At 42.3% G+C, this 17,014-nt stretch overlaps 1 protein-coding gene across 1 annotated transcript in view; it reads right to left on the bottom strand.

Moving 5' to 3' along the window:
- Nucleotides 1-472: 472 nt before the first annotated feature.
- Nucleotides 473-17,014, bottom strand: part of LOC122940650 (lysosomal acid lipase/cholesteryl ester hydrolase-like) — a 47,900-nt gene continuing 31,358 nt past the window's right edge. The window contains exons 4-10 of the mRNA XM_044297335.1: nt 13,853-14,051; nt 9,568-9,677; nt 8,855-8,991; nt 7,323-7,469; nt 7,019-7,090; nt 2,430-2,498; nt 473-2,192 (exon numbers count right to left, since the gene is read on the bottom strand). Of these exons, the coding sequence (XP_044153270.1) occupies nt 1,959-2,192; nt 2,430-2,498; nt 7,019-7,090; nt 7,323-7,469; nt 8,855-8,991; nt 9,568-9,677; nt 13,853-14,051 (968 nt within the window). The 3' untranslated portion in view covers nt 473-1,958. The remainder of the gene's footprint in view (nt 2,193-2,429; nt 2,499-7,018; nt 7,091-7,322; nt 7,470-8,854; nt 8,992-9,567; nt 9,678-13,852; nt 14,052-17,014) is intronic.

The following is a 17,014-nucleotide window of genomic DNA, read 5'->3' as shown; positions in this document are numbered from 1 at the left end:
TACATTGGCCTCCTACAGTCCAAACAAGGGGTTAAGAGAACTCAACAATGTCTATTAAGACATATAAGGGGCTTCAAGAAGCAGACATCCCCTTTAAGGGGTGCCTTTTAGGAGTGATATTTACATTGCTGAATATAGTCATATAATAACTCCTAGCGTTTTTCTTTTCCAGCACTGAGTTCCGTCCTAGGGGCTCTATACCAGAAAAAAACTGATCAGTTTTATCCTAATGCATTCTGAATGGAGAGCAATTCGTTCAGGATGCATCAGTTCAGTCTTTTTGACTTTTCAGGACGAAGACAATACCGCAGCATGCTGCGGTTTTATCTCGGTCCAAAATTCCAGAACACTTGCGGGAATGCTGGATCCAGCATTTTTTTCCCATTGACATCTATTAATGCCGGATCCGGCCCCAAGTGTTCCGGCAAAACGGATCCATTTTTGCTGTCTGCGCATGCTCAGACTGCAAAAATGTGAAAAAAATAAATGCCGAATCCGTTTTTCCAGATGACACCGAAGAGATGGTTCCGGCATCTCAATGCATTTGTCAGATGGATTCAGGATCCTGATCTGTCTGACAAATGCCATCAGTTTGCCCACGTTTTGACGGGTCCAGCAGGCACTTCCGGCAACGGAACTGCCTGCCGGAATCCTCTGCCGCAAGTGTGAAAGTACCTTAAGTGACCAGCCTGTTTTGGGCCTTAGTGACCGAGCAATTTTTTTTTTCATAGTCACATTCTTAGAGGAACAACTTTTTTAAATTTTTATGTTGATTTTGCCGTATAAGGGCTTGTTTTTTTGCAGAACAAGTTAAAGTTTGTAATTGCACCATTTCGGAGTACCCATAACTTACTGATTAACTTTCTTTTAAGGAGGGGGAATTTGGGAAAAACTGCAATACTGCCACTGAGCTTTTACAATATAAATTTTGTGGCATTCATTTAGGTTTTTTACATTTTACTACTTATGCACAATAAAATGTTTAAAAAAAAAAGAAAATGTTTTTTCATCGCTGCATCCCAAAATTGATAACTTTTTTTCTTTATGTGTGAGGGCTTAATTTTTGCAGGACAATTTGTACTTTTTACTGGTATCATTTTGGGGTACACAAATCTTTTTCATCGCTTTTTGTTTCTTTTTTTTGTTAGCTAATAAGTAAAAAACAGCAATTCTGTTACAGTTTTTTTTTACAGCATTTATCGTAGATTATAAATTAAATAATTGTGTAGAGAGGGTCATTAATGACACGGCGATACCTTTTACGTGGCTTTTATAATACGTCTGTACTGCTTATGCAGTACAATGTACTATACTGTCAGTGCTTTACTGACAGTCACCAGCAGGCTGCACCAGAGAGGCACAGCTGCTAGGCATACAATGCAGCCAGGCCTGGGGCGTCCATTAGGCTCCAGGCTGCCAAGCAAAGACATCGGGACCCCGACATCTCAATTGTGGGATACAGATGGAAGCTCCTTCCTTCTAAACCACTTAGATGCTGAAGCCTCTATTGACAGCGGCATCAAAGGGCTTAAATGGCCAGGAGCAGTGCTTCTGATGGTCCAGGCCATTAGAGCAGGAGCCCAACTCTCATGTGAGACCAGAGCCCCCGCTCTCCTCTGCATAGGAGACCCGTGCAGCGTTTAGACTAGGCCGCAGTAAAGAGGCAGCAGCCTAGCCTAAGGCCCCTCAGTGACCACCATAAAAAGACGTATTGATGTCACTAAGGGGTTACAATTACCTGTTAAGAAATGTTCATTATTTGGTAAGAAACGCAAAGCTTTTTCACTTGTAAAAAAAGATATGAAATTCCTGCATGTAAATGAGGCACCTATGAATTGCATAGTAATGTATATAGTATGGCTACAGTTCATATCAAGTTTTCATCAAGTTGTCAATAAGGTAACATTTTTCTTTTCCAGGCTCTGCACACGGTTTCTTTAAACACCCGAAACCAGAGTTTAGGAGAACATCTTCATGAAGTGAATGATTTCACCGTACATGCGCTCTGCAGCATCCAAGCCCCAGATAAAATCCAGATGTTCCCAGTCTGGCAGCTCTTTGTGGTATACCAAATTACTGATTTGCCTAAGTAATAAAGATACATCGTTGCGATCAGCCAACCAGTCGTGGCCCCCACTCCATAAGGCTGTGGGAATTTTCATATCCTTCACACTGTATAAAGGAGCCGTAGTCTAGAAAACAATAGTCCACAAATTAAGAGGAGTTACAACTTTATAAAAAAGAGTCCAAAGAACAACAATGGCATAGTCCTCAGTGACCTTCATATTACCCGGTGGGCAACTATAGGCAGCCATATGCACTAGTTTCAGAAGACCCATAGATACATAGAGCGACCGTATTCATAGACCCATAGATACATTTGACATAATGGCGTCACTGTCTGTACCTGGATAATAGAGTTTTATTACCTGGTTGTAATGAAAAATATTGCCCTTTGTTCCATAGTCAAATGCCTTCAGTTCTCCAGTCTTTACTGCCTGAAAAATCAAGGGGTAAAAATGTTGTCACCTTAGATACAAAAAGCTAAACAATGAGGATTGTCTCAGTTTGAGCAAATGGTATTTATCATGTAGATAAAGTTAAAGGGATTGTCTAGAATCGGCAAATAGCATTTATTATGTAGAGAAAGTTAATACAAGCAACTTACTAATGTATTGTGATTGTCCATATTTTTCCATCACATTATACATTGCTTATATCCAGGGGTTACGAACACCCTGCAATCCATCATGGGTGGCCATGCTTGCAGATTATAGGAAAAAGAACCAGCCTATGTACGCTTCCACAGTCCCTGCCATTATTCCGTCCACCATTGTGAGGATTGTCTCTTTCACAAGAGTAATTTTCTTTAGTTTTTTGCTTTGTATTTATTAGTCTATTAGGGGTATCTTATGTGCTTTTTTATTTTTATATATTAATATTAATAAAGGCTAAGTTTTAAAGGACGGTCATCTGTCATTATACTTAACCTCATTAGACCATCACGACTTATATTACCCTCTGAGCGGTTACAGTCTGTACTGTGAGTTTTGTTTTCCACCCCAACTGTCATGAAGTAATAACTGGAATGGGGCAACTACAGTACCCTGAAAGATTATCAAAATTAGGGTTATTCACTTTAGAAAAAAGACGACTGAGAGGAGATCTAATTAATATGTATAAATATATCAGGGCCAGTACAGAGATCTATCCCATCATCTATTCATTCCCAGGACGGTGACTGTGACGAGGGGACATCCTCTGCGTCTGGAGGAAAGAAGGTTTGTACACAAACATAGAAGAGGATTCTTTACGGTAAGAGCAGTGAGACTATGGAAGCTCTCTGCCTGAGGAGGTGGTGATGGTGAGTACAATAAAGGAATTCAAGAGGGGCCTGGATGTATTTCTGGAGCGTAATAATATTACAGGCTATAGCTACTAGAGAGGGATCGTTGATCCAGGGATTTATTCTGATTGCCTGATTGGAGTCGGGAAGGAATTTTTATTCCCCTAAAGTGAGGAAAATTGGCTTCTACCTCACAGGGTTTTTTTGCCTTCCTCTGGATCAACTTGCAGGATGACAGGCCGAACTGGATGGACAAATGTCTTTTTTCGGCCTTATGTACTATGTTACTCACCAGAGAAGTCAACACTTTTTCCAATAGTGTGCAAGCACGACCACCGCCGTAGCTACATCTACTAAAACAACTACTACTCGAGCCTCAGGAATGCCTAAGTGCAAAAAGGTTGCTGGTTTTGCTTAGGTGTGCCACAATAAAGCAGCAATTGATCATATTGGCAGTTCCTTTGGCACTTTTGTCTCCTTGAATGAACTGAAAAATAGCACGTCTTCCTCTGACCTAGTTGACATGACGTCCATTTGGATACTGATACTACAAAGTGATCCCTATGTCAATATCCTGTTCTTTTACAAGCCTTAAAGAGGACCTTTCACCAGAAAAAAGTATCTAAACTGACTATACAGAAGTGTAGAGCGGCGCCCAGGGATCCCCCTGCACTTACTGTTATACCTGGGCGCCGCTCCGTTCTCTGGTTATAGCCTCCGGTATGTTCCTAGTTAGGCTCCACCCAGGGGAACCTGCCGCGGTCTCCTTCTCCTATGCTGTAGCGCTGGCCAATCGCAGCGCTACAGCATAGGAGAAAGACGGCGGCAGGTTCCCCTGGGTGGAGCCTAACTAGGAACATACCGGAGGCTATAACCAGAGAACGGAGCGGCGCCCGGGGATAACAGTAAGTGCAGGGGGATCCCTGGGCGCCGCTCTACACTTCTGTATAGTCAGTTTAGATACTTTTTTCTGGTGAAAGGTCCTCTTTAAGGCTTGTAAAAGAACAGGATATTGACATAGGGATCACTTAATATGGTGGATCTGGTGATCTCTGTAATGGGGACACCCCTTTGCCCATTTTTCCTTCCTTTGAGGGATATCTGGCTTTCACTGTGTTGAAGACCCATTACTGGGACTCCACTGTGTTTTCTGTAGTTGGTCTCCCTAAGATCAGCTATTGTTTTGATTGACTACTACAATAACAGCATATACCACTACAATTACTACACAACATCTGATACTACTACATATATTCTACTCTCCAGTGCCGTACCGCCCATAGAGGCAGACCACGCCACTGCTATGGGGCCCGCGGCACTGGGGGGCCCGTAGCGCAGAGGAAGCCCCGCCCATCCTATTTGGCCCCGCCCACTCATGACCGGCTGCTTTTCTCAACTCATCTTATCTTCTGCACAGAGTACAGACACCCCCCCGGGCCCCCCCTTGACCTGAGACTGTCTCAGACGTGACCTGACCCTCCTCCTGACCCGGCGCTCGAGCCGCTGGCCAATCAGCACAAGGCAACTCTCTGTTGAGGCAACTGCTGATTGGCCAGTGGGCGGCGCAAGGGGGCGGGCGGGAGAATCGACTCGAAATTCGCAGACGGCGACGGCTGTCACCCCACCAGAGTCAGTGCCTGCCCTGCCCCCTGAGCTGAGGAGAGACGAGCTGAGTGCTGACTGAGCCAGAAGGAGAAGGAGGAAGTACGGAAGATTCTGAATCTGAAGTGACTTGAGGAGGGTGACTGAGCAGTGTGCACCGTCCGTGTCCCTGGCTGGCTGGCCTGAAGAAGTAAGTCACAGTCTGGGGGGGGGGCCCCTCTATGTTTGGGGGTCTCCTCTGGCTCCGCTCCGCCTCCTTCCCTTTCTATCTGTCCACTCCAGGCACTGTAGGAGGAAAGCACACTGTCCTCTATGAGCCCCCTCCCCTGAGTCCTCTATGAGCCCCCAACCCCTAATGCCCCCCAAAATGCCAGGGGGAGAGGAGTAGAAGGAAAGCACACTGTCCTGAGCATTTTGGGGGGCATTAAGGGTTTGGGGGCTCAAAGGACAGTCTGCTTTCCTCCTACTCTGTCCTGTATGAGCCTCCCCCCCCCCTGAATCCTCTATGAGCCCCCCTTATGCCCCCATTACCCCAAAATGCCCAGGGGGAAGGAGGAGTAGGAGACAAGCACACTGTTCTGAGTCTCTCCGCCCCCCCCCCCCCCCCCCGAGTCCTCTATGAGCCTCCTGCCTCCCAACCCCTAATGCCCCCATTACAGCAAAATGCCCAGGGGGGAGATGAGTAGAAGGAAAGCACACTGTCCTGAGCATTTTGGGGGGCTCATAGTGGACAGTGTGCTCTCCTACTCCTCCCCCCGGGCATTTTGGGGGGCATTAGGGATTCTTTAATGGGGGTGTGGCATGGGAGGAGCCAGGACAGGAGGTGGGACGGGCCAGGGGTGGGTAATGGGCGGGGTTAGGGGGCCCAATTCAGATGCTTGCTATGGGGCCCAGTGATTTCTATGTACGCCCCTGCTACTCTCTGTTCTCAGCATTAGAAATGCCAGGAAAGGCCCGCTCAGCCAATGGTATTACAAATACTATCTCTACTACTACTACAACAGATATCACCATTACTACACCATGCACCACTACAGCAAATATCAATACTATTAATAAAAATACCACTACCACAACGCCTCTTCCTGCGCTGCTCCAGTCCTTGTTGCCCTACACCCCAGAAAAGGCCTGCTTAGAGAATCAGTGGCTGAGGTGGGCCACCTCCATTTCCAGAGGGTTGAGCCAGGACAGAAAGTGTAGGGCATCAGGGTCAGATCAGCAGTGGTGGTGTATTGTGGAGGTGAGTAATGATTTTTTTAAACATTTTGTGACCTGTTTAAGACCCCATTCACACGACCGTATGTTTGGTCCTCATCCAATCCGCATTTTTTGCGGATTTCAAACTGACTCATTCATTACTATGGGTGAAGAGTGAAAACAGTTTAGAATTAGGTGCATCCAGCCACGCCTTTATCCCTATTCAGCGAGGCCGATAGGTGAGTGGTTACCCACCAGAGGTGTTCGCATGGGAACCATGGTAAAAACTACGCAGAAATAAACCATGGTCACATGAATGGCAGTGTGGTCTCCCATGGAAAACTATGGGCAGGGGTGGGCCCGTGCCCAGGGGGCCGCCCAAGCCTTCCTCATGGCCGCCAGTCGGGTACATAGAGATCTGACGCTCTCAGTGTTACTGCTTGGAGAATCTGCTACCTATGCACTTGGCTGGCAGAAGAAAGTGCCCTCCTGCATTCATCTGTATTGCCATCCTCAGGACGGTGACAGAGTTCAGTGTTGCGGCACTGTGTATTTGGTTCTGCTGGGGCAGTAGTTTGTGCTGAACTACAGTATTTTTGACCCTGACTATTTATATTGGCCCTGCTTTCTGTCAATTTGGACCCACCTATAACATAGTGCCACTTTTATTTATTTACATTTTTACAGGGCCACTTTTACAGGGCCACCAAGCAGCACATCTATCCCACATAAGTTCCTAGTCCGTACCTGACTATGGGAGGCGGGTTGTGGAGCAGAATCTGCATCAAGAAGCACACACAGAAAACTTTGTGTGGTCAAGGTCCTAATGTTCATTGATAAAGTTCACATTGCTGCTGTAAATCCCATCCTTACCTGGGCCCAGTGGATCATATTTTTCACAGATGTTCCTGCGGGACAATGGGATGCATATACATTTACCCGGCTCTAAAAGGAGGAAGATATAAAACAAGTTCAATTTTAATACATTTTTGTCTACCAAGGCTGGATATTTTTTCCCCCACAGATACCAACATTAAGCCAACTAGCCAGCTCTGCATTTGGAAGAGAGCTACTCCCTGGATGCTTACACCAAGCAGCACATCCATCCCACATGTCAGCACAAAGGCCAATTGAAAAAAATATATACTATTTAAGAGAAAGTTAATCTTTAACTTACCATGTTGAGGTTCTTTTCGTTGAATCCACTTATAATAAAGAACAAATTGCCACATATTTCCTTAATGAATATTTTGTCGCAGACGTCAGTGGCAAGCCATTTAATGAAGTATGACTGGGGGAAAAAATCCCTTTTCCCAAACGCCACCTAAACAAGAAGAAAGAAGTCAGGTGTCCGCTACTTATAAGGAGCATGTTCATACAAAGCCCAGGATTCCTACATTTTCCTAAATAAGGGCTTGTTTTCGGTGTTTTGCAGTCCGTTTTTAACGGATCAATTTTTCCGTTTTTTGTTTCAATAGTGTTTCCGGTTCCATTCCGTTTTTCTGTATAGCATATACAGTATACAGTAATTATATAGAAAAAATTGGGCTGGGCATAACATTTTCAATAGACGGTTACGCAAAAACGGAACGGATACGGAAGACATACGGAGTACATTCCTTATGTGTTCCGGTTTTTTTTTGTGGACCCATTGACTTGAATGGAGCCACGGAACGTGATTTGCAGGCAATAATAGGACATGTTCTATCCTTGAACGGAACAGAAAAACGGAAATACGGAAACGGAATGCATACGGAGTACATTCCGTTTTATTTGTGGAACCATTGAAACGAATGGTTCCGTATACGGAACAAAGAAAACGGCCCGTATATGGAACGCTAAAAATGTTGGTGTGAACTAGCCCTAATAAAGATGTTTAAAGGGGTTATGTGGTCTTTTATGAATCAGACAAATATATCATGTTTTTCTGATTGTCTACACATTCTTTAAAGAGGTTATCTAAGAGTCAGACAAACCTCCTAGGGTGGCAGACCCGCGGTGGAATTCATACTTACCCAGTCCCTGTCAATGGGTACCGTGTCTAATGCTGCAGGGCTAGCCTTTCATCTCCTTGCCGTGCTGAGATCAACATCCATTGATGGGGGAGAGGGGGACGTGTCCCGTCCATCAATGGATGCTTATGTCAATGCAGCAGGGAGAGGAAAAACCCACCCTGGTGAGTCTCATCTCCACCGTGGGTCGGCCACTCTGAGAAGTCTCTCCGACTCTTGGATAACTCCTTTAATGTAAAATGTATGTGTTAAGTTCCCTCTAGGGGTAAATTGTGGAGATCTTGCTGTATAATGCTGGTGGTGCGCACCAGAGAAGAGTCCAGCTTTCTTCTATGGAAAGGCTGCAGCACTCCTATCCGGAGCACACAGTCATCATTAAAATGACAGTATAAAATGGATGACAGATTCCCTTTCATAAGGGCTGTCCCATCTGGGACATTTATGGCATATTGCTAGGATATACCATAAATGTCTGCTCCTGTCTCCAAAACAGAATCCCCAAAGTGAATAGACAGCACACTGCACATGCGCAGTGTCCTCTCCATTCACCGGTATGGGATTTCCAAAAATAATCAAGTAAATCATGAACAGTCACCCCTCCACTCGCCACTCACCGCCAGATCCCAGTTGAAAGCGTTTCTCTTTTAGACCTTTTCATAAATCTGTCAATTTATTATACTGGTCATATGGAGCATACCTTGAAAAAGAATTCTGGAAAAAGGCCTAACTTTGCCAATGGACTGGTGGAGAACTTGACTGTAGCCACAGGAGCCAGACCAAAAAACATTTTCACTTTTTTCGCCAGCTGGGGCAAACTTGAAAACGCGATAAATCCTAAGGCATAAACATGCAGTATGCAACAATTAGGTCAGTCATTGTCCAAGTATATACTAACAGCAATAAGGCCACATTCACATCTCCAGTGAACGTTTCCAGCAGACTGCCAGAGTTCACTGGATATGGCGTTGCCAGATTCTACAGATGACCGCCATGCGCCTATTGATTATTAATGGGATCCAAAGGTGATCTTCCACTCACTGGGGCACATCACCACTGCAATAAAACAAGGACTACCAGAGACCACTGGAGCGTCTCACCACTCCGAAGAGGGAGTGGCCGGGAAGTGGGCAGAGTTGGCTCATCAATCATTTTCCTCACCAGTTTTTTTTAGGTGGAAAATGCACTTCTCTAGAAATAGGACTTGCGTAGAGTTAAGTATGTCGCACAGCTTGTCATACAAAGCCCCAAACTTATATAGTAGATTGCCCCTCTACTAAAGGTTGGCGCTTCCTCCAGCTGCTCAGAGGGACTTGAGACTGGCGTGTAAAATACCCGTCTTGATAAATGTCCCTCTTTTTTATAGCATTTCCTCCTGTTTGCTTCATTACTCAGTTTTTTAGTAGTACATACCTATAGTGGTTCCCTGAGAATGTCCAATGTAAAAAATTTGCTCCTGTCCGGTTTTTTGTAATATAAAGTTTATGACTGCAGGAAGATCAAGTAAAGCCATCTCATCATAGCTGGAAGAAAGCACAATATAAAACATACAAAGATATTAGTTACACAATTAAAACCTCTGCACATCATTATGGAGATCATACTGTGTAACTCTGTCAATGCATTTCTTTAGAGCTTGTTCACACGATCGTATGGCTTTTTCAGTGTTTTGTGGCCAGTTTTTAACCCCTTCAAGATCAAGCTAGTTTTTACCTTCAGGACCAGGCCATTTTTAGCAAATCCGACATGTGTCACTTTATGTGGTGATAACTTTAAAACGCTTTAACTTATCCAGGCCATTCTGAGATTGTTTTCTCATCACATATTGTACTTCATGATAGTGGTAAAATTGAGTCAAATTTTTATTTATAAAAGAAAATTCCAAATTGAACCAAAATTTTGAAAAATTTGCAAATTTCCATTTCTCTACTTTTATAATAGACAGTAATACCTCCAAAAATGGTTGGTTATTACTTTACATTCCCCATATGTCTACTTCATGTTCGGATCATTTTGTGAATGCCATTTTATTTTTTCGGGAAGTTAGAAGGTTTAGAAGCAAATCTTGACATTTTTTAGAAAAATTCCCCCAAAAACTTTTTAAGGACCAGTTCAGGTCTGAAGTCACTTTGTGAGGCCTACATAATAGAAACCACCCAAAAATGACCCCATTTTAGAGAAACTACACCCTCAAGGTATTCAAAACTGGTTTTACTAACTTTGTTAACCCTTTAGGTGTTCCACAAGAATTAATGGAAAATGGAGATGAAATTTCTGATATTTTTTGGCAGATTTTCCATTTTAATTCATTTTTTCCAGTAACAAAGCAAGGGTTAACAGCCAAACAAAACTCAATATTTATTACTCTGATTCTGTAGATTACAGAAACACCCCATTTGGGATTGTAAACTGCTGTACGGGCACACGGCAGGGCGCAGAAGGAAAGAAATGCCATATGGTTTTTGGAGGGCCATGTCACATTTGAAGACCCCCTGATGCACCCCTAGAGTAGAAACTCCCAAAAATGACCCCATTTTGGAAACTACAGGATAAGGTGGCAGCTTTGTTGGTATTATTTTAGGGCACATATGATTTTTGGTTGCTTTATATTACACTTTTTGTGAGGCAAGGTAACAAAAAATAGCTGTTTTGGAACCATTTTTATTTTTGTTATTTACAATGTTCATCTGACAGGTTAGATCATGTGGTATTTTTATAGAGCAGGTTGTTACGGATGCGACAATACCAAATATGACTACTATTTTTGGTTGTATGTTTAAGTTTTACATAATAGAGCATTTTTTTTATTTTATTATTTTTTAGTGTCTCCATATTCTGAAAGCCCTAGTTTTTTATTTATTTTTGGGCGACTGTCTTATGTAGGGTCTCATTTTTTGCGGAATGAGATGATGGTTTTATTTGTACAATTTTGGAGTGTGTATGACTTTTTGATCGCTTGGTATTACACTTTTTGTGATGTAAGGTGACAAAAAATGGCTTTTTTGAAAGTAGAAATGTTTTTCAGATTATGGACAACATCTTTAAAAAGAGTATCTGACTTGTCTTCCATCAACTAATCTCAGTCATTGTCACTGAAATCACACAGCAAGAGCTGCTCTGAGACTGTCAGCTCCGACTGGACAGTGTCTGAGCATTCAGGTTCATGCCCCATACGGACCTCAGAGCCAGTGACCACCCCCTTGATAGTACATGGCCCCATAAGTATATTGAGGGCTGAAAATAATGCCACCTATTGCTCAGCCATTGTGGTAGGGCGAGGTGAAGCTGTTGGAGGACATGACAGGTTCTCTTTGGTACCCATCCTTACTCACAACAGATGTTATAGTCCAGGGTTGCATTTACAATTCTAGCAGGCTTCAGAGCTGAAATCTCTTCACTGCTTACTAGATCAATGCCTGTACAATATTTAATCTGACGTAGGGGAAACTAAGGGGCACATTTATTAAGACCAGAGTTTAAGCCCTGCACTGGCGGTGGATCCACCGAAGTTATGTAGAAGCGCCGGCCTCTACATAACTTCGGCAGATCCACCGCTGCTTCTAAATATAAGACAGCTTCCCTAGCTGTCTTACATTTAGACCATTTTCTGTGCCGAAAACAGGCGTATAAAATGAGACGGGGCTGCTGGTCCGTCCCCTTCCCCGCCCACTTTTTTTGACCTGGCGTGAGCAGGGAGCAGTCGCAGATTGCGAAGCAAAGGACCTCTGTGCCACAAATAGCCCTAATTTAGGTGTATTTCTGTTTAAAGGGGTTCTCCGGGAATAAAAAAAAAATTTAAATTCTCAAATATTACTTCATTATAAATATATTACCAAATACCTTTCATTATTTATAATGGTTCGGTTTGTCCAGGGAGCTATCGTAAGGAAAAATAAAATGGCCGCCATCCTACTAGTCCACACAAAACCTGTCCTAACCACAGAGGAGGACAAGTTAAAGAGCTGTGCCATCTTCCTCTCTTACTTGTCAGGGATTAAGATCCTGAATACAGTTTAATATGATCTTCAGATGAATCTCTGTAGGAATGGAGATGCTTAGGAAACAGAGAGGATAGTGGGGGTGTAGATAATTAGCAGCAGCACTTGTATACAGTCTCCATTACCACAGCCTGTCCTGTCCATCCTCTCTGTACTTCATGTCTCCTCATGAACTCCATTCCTACAGAGATTCAGCTGAAGATCTTATCACCTGTATTCAGGATCATAATCCCTGACAAGTAGATCAGAGAGGAGGATGAGGCAGCTCTTTAGCTCAGTGTTGTAAAGTAACTTGTCCTGCTGTGTGATTAGGATAGGTTTTGTGTGTGCTAATAGGACGGCGGCCATTTTATTTCTCCTAATGATTGCTCCCTAGACAAAATGAACCAGCCCTCCATGCATTCATGCACGCAACTAGACTGATGAAGGGGATGTGTTTTGCCCGAAACGTTGCCTCAGTTCCTAAAAGGACCCTTATGTCCGGCAAATAAAAAGCATTAACCGCATACTGGAGTGCTGTCTAAATTATTTGAAATATTTACTAGTTCCGAGAGGTGGAGCAAGGAACGCACCTAGACGCGCACCCTAAACCTATCAGCCTCAGATAGAGTGCCGTGATCAACACGTGATTTTTAGACAAAATGAACCATTATAGCTAATGAAATGCATTTGGGAAAATATTTATACTAAATTTAATATTTAACTATTTTCATTTTCTTAATTCCCGGAGAACCCCTTTAATAAATAACCCCCCAAGTGTCCACTGCCACATAAAAACTAAGTTATGTTTTTAGAGATGCATGAGCTCCCACTCCCCCACCAGAGCCTTTCCCTAGGAGAAAACTGTCAATCCTCGAAAGATGGGTGGGGGAGCAAACAGGTCACGAATAAGCCGGACCAGCAATAAACATGAACGTTCTTGAACACCGATTTACATCATCAGATAATTGACATACAGCGTCACTGAGGACAGCATAAAGTTCATGACAGTTTCCCTTTAAAAGTGTGCACAACTTAGGTCTCGTTCACATTTCTGTTTTTCACTGACGCATGCTGTCCGCATTTTCTGCGGACAGCACATGTACCCATTTATTTAAATATGTTTGTTCACATTTCACTATTTTTTTATAGACCGTGGGTCAGTAAAAAAATCACAGGGATATACACTACTTTCATCTGTGATGCAGACCAAGCCCATTGAAGTCTATGGGTCCGTGAAAATCACTGACACACATCCGTGTTGTGTTCATGTTGCATCCTTTTTTTCACTGAAGTCTAATAGGAGATTCTTTTAAAATTAATTTTCAGCTGAGCAACTTCTGTGAATTACGGATGACACACGGATGGTAAAAACGGACACAAGGACCAACCACAGATCCTTCATGGACAGCTTCACGAATGAAACACGTACGCTTTTTTTCACAGAGGTGACACTGACACAGAAATGTGAACAAGGCCTCAAGGTTGGGTTTCCACAGGGTGGGTGTGGTACGACAGCTGCAACACCGCCAACCAATAATGACCAATGGCCACACAAATTTCAGGGTTAATTGCGGTATTACCTCAATATTTGTGCGACCAATGGCCACTGTGGGTGGGCAGGGATGAATCAGACATATTATGCCCCACCTATGGAAGGTCAGCCTAAAACAGATGCTCTTTATGACTTACAGCTGTGCATGGTCATTGCTCATAATTACCTGAAAGCCCAAAATTCTTCAGAATAAGGAGAGAGAGTCTTGTGTTTCCGAGACCACGTATTTCCCCGACTATTTCCCATCCACACATCATACCCTGCATCTGCCAGGATGAAGCCCAAACTGTTGTTGGCAAGATTGCTAACCCAGTTACTGCCATCTGCAAGTAGGCCATGCTGTAAGAGCACCACAGGCTTGGGTCCTGAAATGTAAGACAGATATTACATGGCACAGCTTTATACAGTCCAATCTCAAAACATGTGTCAAGGTACAAGTAAAAGGTGGTATACTGCTACTATGCTCTCTTTGGAATATAACACTATCAACAATAGAGGGGCAAATTGGCAAAATAAAATAAAACTTAAAACTTAACTTTTAATAAAACACTGAGGGAGAGCCAGTGAATTGCCCTACTACCTCTAAGTGTAATAGGGGCGGCAGATAGGTTCTCAGATGTACTGTTTGATTTTTGGCCCTTGATAAGTCTGAGGGAACCAAACTGGATGAAACACGTTGGTATTTTGAGAATATCTTTATATTTCTAGGTAATCCATACATTCACCTCCCCTAACAGAGTTTTTTATGGGGTCGCTCTTGTCAAAGCGATTACTCCGTATTAGGAGGTCATTGGGGCATAATAGACCTGACAGGGCGAGGAAGGGACAGGATACGTGTACTGTAACGCCCCCAATCCGCTTCTCCCCTTTTTCCCGCCAGCGGCATCCACCTAGCAAGTCCGGTATCTATGTATTGACTGCATCATCAGCATACCGGTAGGATTGTTCCAATTTTTTTGATTATTGTGCACTTGTTGTCTTTTTTAGATACGATTTATTAAAAGTAAAGTTTTATTTTATTTTGCCAAATTGCCCCTCTATTGTTGATAGCACAGCTTTATACAGTACACTGTTTGAGAGTCAGATACGTGCAGGTTTTTGGGAAGTCAAGACTAATTTCTTCTCAAAATGAACCAAAAAATTACAGGTATTTGGTGTTTGATCTTCTGCATCTTACATCATTGATCTGTTGCAAAACTAAAAAGATGCAATTTCTACGTTGAGAGTAATGTTTCTGTAAACTGTGGCATTCACAGCAGGGCTCATTCAGATTCTCTATGCATAAGCCCTTACTGCTATACCACCATGAGGCACTAGGGGAGCCGATGTCTTATTTTTAGGCATATTGCTTTACAATGTGTAGTAAAAATGTCCACATTTAATGAACAGTATGCTTAATGTTTTTATGGTGTTGAAATGCCAGACACCCAGGCACACCACCAACAACGAGAAACAGCTTTTACCTTTAGTGGTATAACTCACCATAAAGAGGAAAAAGAATGAAGACATGCATGGGCAAAAGCTTAGCTAGTATCCATTATTAGGCTATGTTCACGTGTCGGATATTTTTTGCTGTAAATCTGTGCCAAAAGCATAGCAAAATCTTCTTGTGTTAGGTCCCATGAACACGACCATATCCATTTTGCGGATTTGGTATCTGCGTTTTATGTGGACCCGTTGAAAAATACAGGGCATTTTCTGTTAGCGGAACTGACATACGGATGCAGAAAGAACAATTATTATCCATGTGCTTTCCGTATCCGTATGTTCGTTCTGCTAAAAAATTAAAAATACAATACGAACATGGTGAAATCCATGGTGGTGAAAATCTGTGTCATAATCTGGTCTTCGCGCTGATTTTTTCTGCTACATGAGGATGCGGTTTTTGAAATACTACTGTATACTACTGTAACTGCCACGGTATTCTGTACATTGTATTTACCAATTCATGACAAAAAGACAGTATACTAAAATATTTTGTTTTAATAACACTTTTAATTTCTATATTAAAAGGGCACCTGTCAGTAGATTTGTACTAGGGATGAGCGAATCCACTTTGGATGAAACATCCAAAGTCGATTCGCATAAAACTTTGTTCAAATACTGTACGGAGCTCCGTACAGAATTAGAATGTATTGGCTCCGATGAGCCAAAGCTATTACTTTGCGAAGTCTTGCGAGACTTTGCGCAATAACTTCATAAATTAATTTGTACTGTAAAAAACAATTTTCTGAACTCTGGTTCGGTACCTTGGAAGTGTAAATCAATTTCTGAAGTTATTATGCGAAGTATCGCAAAACTTCGCAAAGTAATAACTTCGGCTCATCAGAGCCAATACATTCCTCATATGTTTGTTATTGTCGCGTCTGTAACGACCCAAACTACATAAATATCACGTAAATTATCCCCTACGGTGAATGCCGTAAAAAAAAAAAAAAAAAAGAAATGACAGAATTGCTCAAATATTTTTAGTTGCCACTGAAAAAATGTAATAACAAGCGATCAAAAGGCACCATTTAGTTCAAAATGATACCAATAAAAAACACAAGTCGTCCCCCAAAAATCAAGCTTTCTTACAACTCTATATAAAGAAAAATAAAAAAGTTATGGGTCTTGGGAAGCAGCAATGCAAAAACATTTTTTTCTTAAAAAAGGGGGGGTTTATTGCAAAAAAGGATTAAAACGTAAAAAAAAAAAATAGACGTATTTGGTATTGGTATCACTGTAATCATACTGACTCAGAGAATAAATATATTATGTTATTTATACCGAAAAAATGAACTCCGTAAAGTTTATAACGCAAAAACGCAGTGGCAGTATTTTCCCATCTCCCTTCCGGAAAGTTAATAAAAGTTAATCAGAAATTTATGTATATCCTAAATTGGTGCCATTAAAAACTACAACTTGTCCCACAAAAAACAAGCCCTCATAAAGCTATATAGACGGGAAAATAAAAAAGTTATAGCTCTTGGAATGCGACGATGAAAAAAGGAAGAAAAACGCTTGGTCAGTAAGGCCCATAATAGGATAGTCACTAAGGGGTTAAATCTCCATATTGATTCCAATTTGTGTCAATGTCTCTTAATCTACATCTCATCAATGTGAATGGGTTTGCAGGCAACAAAAAATTTCCAGGCAGATTTTTTGAGCTGCCATGGCACAAAACTCAGATGCAAAAATGATTAGCATGCTACTTATTTCACATGGAGAAGCAGGGGACAAAGGGGCTAATTATCCGCAGCAGAAATCTGACTGTAAGCCTTAGATTTCTACTGTGCATCTTAGTAAATGTGTGTGAATGTGCCCCAAAGGGAGTCGTCAAAGAGTC

This window comes from Bufo gargarizans, chromosome 6, assembly GCF_014858855.1.
Source record: "Bufo gargarizans isolate SCDJY-AF-19 chromosome 6, ASM1485885v1, whole genome shotgun sequence".
NCBI classification, from domain to species: domain Eukaryota; kingdom Metazoa; phylum Chordata; class Amphibia; order Anura; family Bufonidae; genus Bufo; species Bufo gargarizans.
Note: the sequence above shows the minus strand (reverse complement) of the source record. Positions and strands in the feature narration are given on the sequence as shown.